This window comes from Haplochromis burtoni, unplaced genomic scaffold, assembly GCF_018398535.1.
Source record: "Haplochromis burtoni strain Fernald_Lab_line unplaced genomic scaffold, NCSU_Asbu1 Contig_696, whole genome shotgun sequence".
Taxonomy (NCBI): domain Eukaryota; kingdom Metazoa; phylum Chordata; class Actinopteri; order Cichliformes; family Cichlidae; genus Haplochromis; species Haplochromis burtoni.
The window spans coordinates 21,359-32,284 of NW_024583057.1; the positions used below are offsets into that span (position 1 = coordinate 21,359).

Consider the following 10,926-nt stretch of genomic DNA (forward strand, 5'->3'; position numbering starts at 1 on the left):
TTTTTTTCATGATTTATTAGGTGAATAACTCACACCTTCATGGCTTTTCCAGAGTTTAGCAATCAAGCACCTCTGTTGTAATCTAAATTGCCAGTGATGTTGATTAATAAATAAATATAGAAATAAAAATGTTTCTATATTTATATAAATATAGAAATAATGCAGTTTCAGACTACGCGCTGAACCATTTTTTTTAAATATATGCAGTTTTTGAATTCATATTCTGCATTAATTGTAGCTAAGCTCAAAGTCTTAGTGCTAGCTTATATTAATAAGCAATATTGTCATATGCAAAACCTGGGTGCCACACACCGCCTCTGGTTGGGGCATCAGTATACACAGGAGAAATGCTTTCAATACCTTTTACCTACTCAATAGAGAAGACACAAGGCCATAAAGAGCAGTGATATGCCTAGAGTCAAGTTCATCATTAACCGGTTTACAGTGCTGTAATTCAGACAGCAGAGCAGACATCCTGATAGAAATTCACAAAACACTTGATTTGGCTTAAGGAGACCTTTTTTGGGTACCAGCACACTGTGGAGTTAAAGGGTATGAAAGCCACAAAAAGTCTTTCAGAGGATGTGGTTATCGGTGTCAGCGGGACAATGAAAAAGGGCATAATAAAGCAGAAAATGAAGGAAAGGTGGCAAAAGCAATGGTACGAAGAAAGAAAAGGAAGATGGTTTTACAAAATCCAAAGGAAAACAGCAGAGATGAGACAGTTAAATCACAACTTAGATTTGGGCAGCAGGTTATTTTTAACAGGAAAGAGCCATACAGGAAAATGGGACTGTAATATGGTAAATGGTAAATGGCCTGTATTTATATAGCGCTTTACTAGTCCCTAAGGACCCCAAAGCGCTTTACACATCCAGTTATCCACCCATTCACACACTGGTGATGGAAAGCTACATTGTAGCCACAGCCGCACTGACAGAGGCGAGGCTGCCGGGCCCTCTGACCACCACCAATAGGCAACGGGTGAAGTGTCTCGCCCAAAGACACAACGACAGAGACCTTTACAGCGTAGCGTGACTGCATGTTTTATTGCAGTGTCAGAAGCATGATGATGAAAGAAGACAACTGATCAAAAAGCTTGACGATATTAAAGTAAAACTGGAATTGGTTGATTTATTTCGCAAGAACTCAGTGAGTGAAAGCTAGCAGGCCATATTTTCGTTTTTAAGGCAGACTCGTTTGTTTGGGAGGATTTTTTTTTATTTATTTATTTGTCATTTCGGTCCACACTCCACGCCAGTTGGTGGCGGTAATGCACCATTTTGCTGTTTGCTAACCGCCAGTAAACCCTATAAAGAAGAAGAAGAATTTGTTTCCAGCAGCTTCATTTCCTCCCTTTTGCCCCAAAAGTCTGTTTTTAACCACAAGAACCGCTTTAATGTCCGCTAAGCGAAGACACGATGACAACGATGCGGACGGAGCTGCTTCTTCCGACATGAAACAGAAGAAGAGACAAGTAGCTGCTTCTTCCAACAAGAACCAGAAGAGACATGTAGCTGCTCTCATTTTGGCACGGGGGGGAAGCAAAGGCATTCCGCTTAAAAACATCAAGCCCTTAGCCGGTGTCCCCCTCATGGGATGGGTGCTGAGGGCTGCTGTGGACTCCGAAGTGTTTGATAGGTACGTTGCAAATGTGTGACGGTGATTTCAAACTGAATTAGAGCTGCAAGGAGCTCATATCTCTGTGTCTGCTGGACTCGAGACTCCTCCATGTCCCTGTGGAACCACCAGTTCAAATTAGATCCACATGGGATGATCATTGTACCCTACTGCGCATTTCCCTGTTTCTTATAGGTGGCTCTTTAAGTATTAATGAATGGCTCATCAATCTACTCTGAGTCGGTGTTCCAGGCTAACTGATTTTTACGGGTTATTATTACTGGTTAGATTTATTTACATATTCCACTCTCCGTGTTGCATCCACAGATTCGTCATATACACAATCAAGAGGGATATACAAAAGAAGAGAAAGGGAGAAATTGGAGAACAAAGTGCTTTGAAGTAGCGCAAAGGACTATGTGTGTGTGTGTGTATAGAGTCCATGTGTGAGCGGTCTGAGTGATGGGGTTACTCAGCCGACTTATTTGTTGGTGGATATGTTTGCCCACTGTTATCAATTTGTCCATCTGTCAGTATGGGCCTTTATAGTGTCCGATAAATAAAAATGAAACGTGAAGAAGAGAAGCACCCTTCAACCATGCTATGAGTGTTTATATTGTGTAGTTTTTTCACCAGAGGGCTCTCTACAACTTTCTTGTTGTTGCAACATGCCTATTTGAAATGCAATAAAAACAACAACAATGCGTCTTTTCTTTCACAGTGTGTGGGTATCAACTGACCATGCCGAGATTAAGAAAGTTGCTGAGGCATGGGGTGCTCAGGTGCACCAGAGGAGTCCTGAAGTCTCCAGAGACTCTACTTCATCATTAGAAACTATCCAAGAGTTCCTCGAATACCATAATGGTAGGTACACCCCAACCCACAGCTGCCCCTCCCATCACGCAAAACTGCTGACGTGTCAAAGAATCAGTTTTTACGCTGTTGTTTCACGAGCATCATTCTTCTGCCACACAGTTGAAAATTCTTTGGCTTTTGTTTTCACAGAGGTGGATATAGTTTGCAACATCCAGGCTACATCCCCGTGCCTCCACCCGTTCGATGTGAAGGAGGCCTTAAAAAAGATCACAGAGGACGGCTATGACTCCGTCTTTTCAGTGGTCAGGAGACACCAGTTTCGGTGGAAGGAGGTAGATGAATTATGTAAGTTAACACATGTTTGACTGTTATGTGCATGCTGAGTTCACAGACAGTTGTTCATAGCATGCACTGTTCTTGAGCTAGTCTACAGGCCATGTTACGTTTGGAGGTCTGAAGCGATTGGCAGCCTCTGCACACTGTGTGCCTCACCATTAGCTGAGCCTGCTCTGTGATTTTATGTGGCCTACCACTTTGTAGGCGAGTTGCTGTCTTTCAGTTGCTTCCACTTGGATATAAAACCACAAACAGCTGACTGAAATATTTAATAGCAAGGAAATTTCACAACTGGACTTGCTGCACAGGTAGCATCCTGTAGGTGTAATAGTAGGTGTTTGATTTTATACACCTGAATTCAATTATTTGGATAAGTGAGTGAATAATATTGACATTATATTGTATCTGTAAATGACATTACAACAGCCTATTTGAAGTAATTTTAGACAGTCTTGGTTCGTTGATGTTTTATTTGTTGTTTTGCTAAATAGATCTATGTGCATATCTTTACAAGTTGCAGTCTGTCAGTTCTGCAAAATCTTTTTTCTTTTTTTTTTGTGTGGACCTACTTTGAATGTGCCAGTGGACCTCCACCTTAGTAACTTATTAACTGGGATGAAACAAATCCTACCAATGCAACTCGAATATTCTCCTGTCTGAACAAACAACTGATCACTCACAGCCTTTGAATTTTAGATGTTAGAGTGACATCAATTAATTAATTAGATATCAGTTGGTATGGTGGTATTGTGTGTAGGTTGTCTGTCACAGCAGGCCCAACTTTACATGTTAAAGTGGTTTACCGTCTTAGAGGGGCCTGGCCTCAAATATGAGGAACAACCATCTGGCTGTTTTTGTTCTGTTCCTCTAGTTAAAGCTCTTTGCATTAAACAAAGAATTTTGCTCCCTAAATTCCCACAGTCATCCTCACTGTCTAGTCAAAGACCTATAGCAATGCAGGACTATAAATGTTGCATTAGTTGATGTCTGGAAGATCAAGAAATCTTTTTAGAGTTGCTTGTTGTTCTTCACTAGAAATCTGAACTCCTGGTGTAACTGCAAAAGGCTTTCAGGAAGACTGGCGGACTGAGGAGTGGCAACGTGCTGTTCTCATTTTCGTGGAAAACTTATGTACACAAGTATGGATCGGGAATGCTTTGGGCTCATGTTGTAGCTAGTACCACTTCACCAATAGAGGAAAGAATTGATTACCTGAAGGTGAAACTAAAAATGGAAAGATCGGCGAGATGAAGATCCTAGTCCTGAGTGATGAAGGTTTTGCCTTGGCTTTTAAAATTCTGGATACATGAAATACAGAAAATGAGCACTCACTATCAAATTGATAACAACCAATAACTCTGTTATTAGGTTCATTTTATGTTTTTCCTCTTTCCAAATTTAGTTACATGGCTGCTGCAATGATAGCCTGAGTTTCCACTAAGTTTGATTTTTGAAACTCTATTCAGTCATATGCTTTTAATCCTTCAATTTATGTAATTGAGCCTCTTTCCTCCTCCTAGCTGATGAAAAAACTGAGGCTATAAATCTGGACCCAGCCAACCGGCCGCGGCGTCAGGACTGGCCCGGAGAGCTGTGTGAGAATGGCTCGTTTTACTTCACCACAAAAGATCTCATTAAGACGGGACAGTTGCAGGTAATGGGGCAAAACTGTGCCTCAAGTACCAGTGCATGAAACTACACAATCTTTCATTCAGGTAACTGCATATTTTTGTCACCCTTGCATTTTCACCTCTCTAGGGCGGTAAGTCGATCTACTATGAGATGCTGCCGGAGTTCAGTGTGGACATAGATGGAGACATCGACTGGCCTGTTGCAGAACAGAGGGTTCTCAGGTGAGAAGCGCCTCTCAGTCTGCTTTTAATCAACTGTCGACTCCTTTTCTCTTTAATCTATGCTTCCTCAATCAGGTACGGGTACCCCGGTAAGGTAGTCCGCCTGCTGTTCTGCAATGTTTCTGCATGTTTAGCAGAAGGAATCAACGCTCTGTCTAGTAATACCAGAAACACATCTGCTATTCACATGCTGCAGGAAAAACAAGTGGAGGTTGGCTTTTTTTTTCATCAGCTGTCTGAACAGAATTGAGTAAACTGACCCGTCATGTATAACATTGCCCACAAACTGCCCTCTGTCTTGTTTCACAAGGTCATTCTGTTGACCTCCAGTGATGACGCTGTGGCCCAGTCTTTGGCTGCCAAACTTCAAAAAAGGACAGGGTGCCAGGTCATGGAGGTGGGAAAGAAGCCGCTGAACGATTTGCAAGAGGTCATGAAGAACAAGAGTCTGGACTGGAAACATGTGGCATTCATGGGTAAAACAACTGCACTCTTATTTCTTGAGAGTTATCATTTCAGTTTAGCCTCACTATGTTTTTCTGTTCCCCCCTCAGGTTTTGATCAAGCAGATGAGAAATTGCTGAAGCTGGCAGGTTTGAGTGCTGTACCCGGGGATGCTCCAGAGTTGGCCTCAAAGGCTGCAAAGTACATCTGCCCCCTTTCTAGGGGATCAGGAGCTGTGTGGGATTTTGCTGAGCTCATTCTCCTGCAGAAACCAATGGCAAAACCTCAGTAGGACCACAGCATTTGTAAGAAGTTCTAATGGCAGATTAATTTTGATAAATGGAAGAAATCAAAATAATTAAAATTAGTCATATGTTAGAAATGTCAAGAGACGGGTTTGTAGTAATGGTAAAAAAGCAGATCCTCATTCAATTCTAAGGGTTTTTTTTTTTATTTTTTTTTTATATCAGGACAAATTAAAATAATCATCTGGTCCTCACCAGTTGTTAAAAATGGGGAAAGGCAACTTTGGATGTGTAAAAACACACGGCCTACTACACTTTGTCCCAATTTAACAGAAGCTAAGCCAAAATGCAGGAGGTTAGCAGCACCTGCTAGTCAAATTCATTTGATTAATTTATCATCAGCATGTGTGTGGACCTCTATAAAAGCAGAGGTTTGACCATTTTTAAGGTCCAGAGCTCTCACCTGTGAGTTAACACAATGCCACACGCTTCCCAGAAGTTGACGTCTCATGATCCCAAGGTCGGACTGTGCGATGTTCAAAGAGTGCAAAAAAACAAACAAACAAAAAACAGAAAAAGACTTGACGAGTATGGCTTGTTTGGAAGGGTTGCTAGCAGAAAGTCTCTTCTGCTTCTAAAAACAATGTGACAGCATGACTTAGGTTGATTAAAGTGTATCTGAACAAGACTTCTGACCCGGCCAAGGTGGAGATGTTTAGCTATCATGCACAGCACCATGTTTGGAGAAAACGAGCACAGCATCAGCAGAAACACCAATCAGCTGTCAGACACGGTGGTGTGGTCACTGAGTCGACCATGACCACCTCTGTGTACCAAACTATTCAAATGTGAGGCCATCTGTCTGTCTTTACTGAAACTGGGTCTTGTGTTGCAGAGAGTTAAAGTCCAGCTCTGAACCCTTTAACTGTGTAAAGAACGGTGAGCTAAAATTCCTCCACAGTGATCTGAGGCTGCTAAAGTGCATACGTAGTCATTCCTGCTGAAGGTGGTTCTACAAGCTACTGATTCATAGACTGCATTTGTTTTTTGTTTTTTTTACACATTGTTTTTGAATTTTGGTTTAGTTTTATTAAACAAACAATGTCATGTTGTAATATGTCGTGTTTTTGTTCATCTGATGTTGCATTTACCTAATTTTAAGATCTGGTAAGGGCCAGAAAAGTTTATAACATCCTGATATGTAATTTTTTATTACCATCTCTAAGCAAGAAACTTTACCTGTGTCGAGCAAGAGGAATGTCAGCAGTGTTTTGAATTTTAAAAATTAAATCAAATGTTAAGAAAGGCTGTGTTTGCATATGATCACATAAAGTGAAGTATAAACAGGAAGGATCACTCATTTTACTGCAAGGACACCAGAGGCCTAGACTATGGAGCAGAATCTGGGTTTTATTCTGAGTTTCTGTCCTACGAAACACATTCACATCTTATCAGAGAACATCACCATGGTACCACATGATGTAGAAAAGAAGATGAGGTGCTAAAATCAGAATCGTGTTTATTGGCCAAGTATATGTGCAGACACATACAGGGAATTTGGTTCCGGTAGATGGTGGCTCTCAAGCACAGCAATATAAATCACACACACACACACGTGTCTATATACACACATTACACATACATACACAAAGCTGTGTAAACCAACTATAAATAACAAATCTAAACTTATATACATAAAATACAGAAATGAATGAGGTGGAATGAATACTACAAAATGTACATAAGGTGCAGCTGCAGTCTGGCAGTGGGAGCAGTGTGACAGGTCAACTGTTAAGAAGGGAGATGGTGAGGGGAAAGAAACTGTTCCTGTGTTGGGTGGTCCTGGTCTGCAGGCTTCTGTACCGTCTGCCAGAGGGCAGCAGATCAAAAGTCTGTGTGCAGGGTGTGAGGGGTCTGTGATGATTTTCCCTGCCCGTTTCCTGGTTCTTGAGAGGTACAGATCCTGGATGGAGGGCAGGGGGGCGCTGATGATCCTTTCTGCTGCCCGTACAGTCCGCTGCAGTCTGCTCCTGTCCTGTTTAGTGGCTGCTCCATACCAGACTGTGATGGAGGAGCACAGGACAGACTCAATGACCGCAGTGGAGAACTGAATCAGCAGCTCCTGTGGAAGACTGTACTTCCCCAGTTGTCTCAGGAAGTACATCCTCTGCTGGGTCGTTTTGAGGATGGAGTTGATGTTGGTCTCCCACTTCAGGTCCTGGGAGATGGTTGTACCCAGGAACTTGAAGGTCTTCACAGTTGACACAGGGCTGTCTGATATGGTGAGGGGGAGCAGAGTTGAGGGATGTCTCCTGAAGTCCACTGTCATCTCTACAGTCTTAAGAGTGTTCAGCTCCAGATTGTACTGACTGCACCAGAGTACCAGCTGCTCAACTTCCTGTGCAGTATCATCACCATCCTGAATGAGGCCAATGACAGTGGTGTCATCTCCAAACTTTAGGAGTTTAACAGCCAAGTTCTTGGAGGTGCAGTCGTTAGTGTAGAGGGAGAACAGTAGTGGTGAGAGGACACATCCATGAGGGGCACCAATACTGAGGGACCGAGTTTCAGAGGTGATCTCCCCCAGCCTCACTTGTTGCTTTCTGTCTGTCAGGAAGCTGGTGATCCACTGACAGGTAGCTGGTGACACGCTGAGCTGGGAGAGTTTGGAGGAGAGAAGTTCAGGCACAATAGTGTTAAAAGCCGAACTAAAGTCCACAAACAGGACCCTGGCATACGTTCCCGGGTGGTCGAGGTGTTGCAGGATGTAATGCAGCCCCATGTTCACTGCATCATCCACTGACCTGTTTGCCCAGTAGGCAAACTGCAGAGGGTCCAGCTGGTGGCCTGTAATGTCTTTCAGATGGGCTAACACCAGTCGTTCGAAGGATTTCATGATCACAGACGTCAAGGCGACTGGTCTGTAGTCATTCAGTCCTGTGATGGTGGGTTTCTTGGGAACAGGGATGATGGTGGAGCGTTTGAAGCAGGAGGGAACTTCACACAGCTCCAGGGATCTGTTGAATATGCGAGTAAAGATGGGAGCCAGCTGTTCAGCACAGGTTTTGAGGCAGGAGGGTGAGACGCCGTCTGGTCCGGGGGCTTTCCTGGGCTTCTGTTTCTGGAATAGTCGGCTCACATCCTGAGTGTGTATTCTGAGTTTCAGGGAGGAGGAAAGGGGGGTGAGAGGTGTGGTGGAGGTCGTTGAGTCTGGATTGGAGAGGGTGGTGGTGGTCGTTGAGTCTGGATTGGGGAGGGTGGTGGGGGGGGTGGGGTGTCGTTGAGTCTTGATTGGGGAGGGGAGGGTGAAGGGGGGAGAGGTGGAAGGTGTGTTGGGGGTCAATGTCTGAAGCAATGTCCCTGGGGAGGGGAGGGTGGGGCGTGGGAGTCTGTCCGTCTCAAACCTGCAATAGAAAGTGTTTAACTCGTTGGCCAGGTCTTTGTTTGCTTCAATAGTGGGTGGGGGGCGTCTGTAGCTGGTGATTTCCTGCAGGCCCCTCCACACTGACGCAGGGTCGTTGGCTGAGAGCCGTTCTTCCAGCTTCTGGGAGTAGATGCTTTTAGCTGCTTTGATCTCCTTGGTCAGTGTGTTCCTGGCTTGCTTGTACAGGGCCCTGTCACCACTTCTGTAGGCGTCCTCCTTGGCCTTACGAAGATGTTGGAGTTTAGGAGTGAACCATGGTTTATTGTTGTTGTATGTGCAAAAGGTCTTTGTTGGCACACACACGTCTTCACAGAAACTGATGTATGATGATGTATGAGTTTCTGGAATGTAAAATTAGTCCTATCTATCTATCTATCTATCTATCTATCTATCTATCTATCTATCTATCTATCTATCTATCTATCATCATATCATCATCATCTATTCTATCTATCTATCTATCTATCTATCGATCGATCGATCGATCGATCGATCGATAGATATGGTAGGATATTGACACCAGTTGAAAGTGCAGTCAAAAAAATAAAGAAGTTTGTTGATTCAATTTCCAAAATGACCAGTGATGGACTTTAAAGCTGTGCTTTTACATTTTATGTACAGATGTATGCGATAGTTTGCAGGTTAGCCAGCAGGTGGCAGCAAATCGTTCTCCAAATCGTCGGGATGTTAAGCCTCGGGAGTGAGAACGGGCTGCTGTAATTTCAGGGAAACCGCGCTGAACTTAGTCTTTCTGTCTCATGTGGAAAAGCATACAAGTTGATGTAAATGCTGATTATTAATTATAAAATCAACTTTTGTAATACAATTAATATAAATAAATGGTCTGGTGTGAAAGACTCACAAACAAAACCATTCTGTAATGTTGACTCCTGAACAGTCTCTAAAATGTTGAATTATCACAAATGTTAATTTTCGTTCATCGTCATCTGACCTGTCACAGTGTAGTTATGTAGATTAGTTAGAAACAGTCAAAGGATAAAATAGTGTAGACTTTAGCTCAGGCAGGAAGTCAAAACACTGTGTGGACGGAGGATCTGTTGATCTGGGTTAGCTGTGGAGTAACACCCACAACAAATTCACAGAAATAAGAAAGTCATGTTGATGAGTTCTGGTGATTCACAACTGAGCAACTTTTCTCTGCATTCACTTTTTTTGCTCAACAGCGCCACCTTTTGCTTTTGGACAGACGAGCAAATCTGCTGTTTTCCTGGATAATGACTGAATTTCTGGACCTTCCCTTTTTCCTTGCACATATAAGTCATTATGTTTAGTCATGTGCTGCTGCAGTAATAAAGGCTACTATCCTTTTGTATGTGGTTAGTCATATAATCTAGAAACAACCTGTCCACAAATAATATAGTTTCTTCCAGGTTATTGTTTATACAGCCTTCCTTTTGTAATTAAAATAAACAGCGTTGTGATGACTGTTGAGATTTTCAGACTGTCTTGTGTTATTAGCAGAAAACTACTTTATCCTATATTATGTAGGACAGTAGTTGCTAATTATGCAGAGAAATGTTGTTTTTAATATAACAGTGATGTAACAGTGAAATCTACTCTAACAGCCCCAACAGGAGAAGAAGAAGAAGGAAATTGGTTATGTTCTAGTTCATCAGAGTCTATCAGAGTACCAGTGAAATACTGTGATTATTATTGGAGCAGTCCTAAAGATTTAGACTGGGACACTGTAGTATACACTTCCTGGCCACTTCATTAGGTACACCTTGCTTGTACTTGGTTGGACCATTTTGGCTTTCAGAACTGACCTAATTTTTTCATGGCATTGCTTTAACAACATCTCAGAGGAAAATCTTCTCAGAGATTTTGGTCCATATTAACACGACAGCGTCACACAGTTGCTGCTGATTTATTGCCTCCTAATCCGTGCAGAAGAGCATTCAGAGATGCTCACTGCATACTGCATGCTCACGTTTTCTTTTTCAGATTCAGATACTTTTGCTGTAAACCCTAGAGATAGTTATGTAAGAAAATCCCAGCCTGTTTTCTTCCCGGTTCTGATGCTCATGTGATTGGTTGACTTTGTTGACAGAGAGTCTAATAGAGTAACCACTAGTGTAGACTTTAGTCCGTATTTTGGTCTTTGGTCTCTTTGGTCAAAATTTCCTCAACAGTGTGAAGTGTTTGAATTGGACTGACTTCAGTAATC

General features: G+C 42.6%; 1 protein-coding gene across 1 annotated transcript; it reads left to right on the top strand.

The window, feature by feature from the left end:
* Positions 1–1,283: 1,283 nt before the first annotated feature.
* Positions 1,284–6,213, top strand: LOC102302730 (N-acylneuraminate cytidylyltransferase). The gene is made up of 8 exons (XM_005949883.2): positions 1,284–1,641; positions 2,342–2,484; positions 2,626–2,781; positions 4,293–4,426; positions 4,531–4,625; positions 4,701–4,836; positions 4,936–5,101; positions 5,180–6,213. Exons 1-8 carry the CDS (start codon positions 1,400–1,402, stop codon positions 5,359–5,361), a joined length of 1,254 nt encoding a protein of 417 aa, XP_005949945.1. The 5' UTR covers positions 1,284–1,399; the 3' UTR covers positions 5,362–6,213.
* Positions 6,214–10,926: the final 4,713 nt, after the last annotated feature.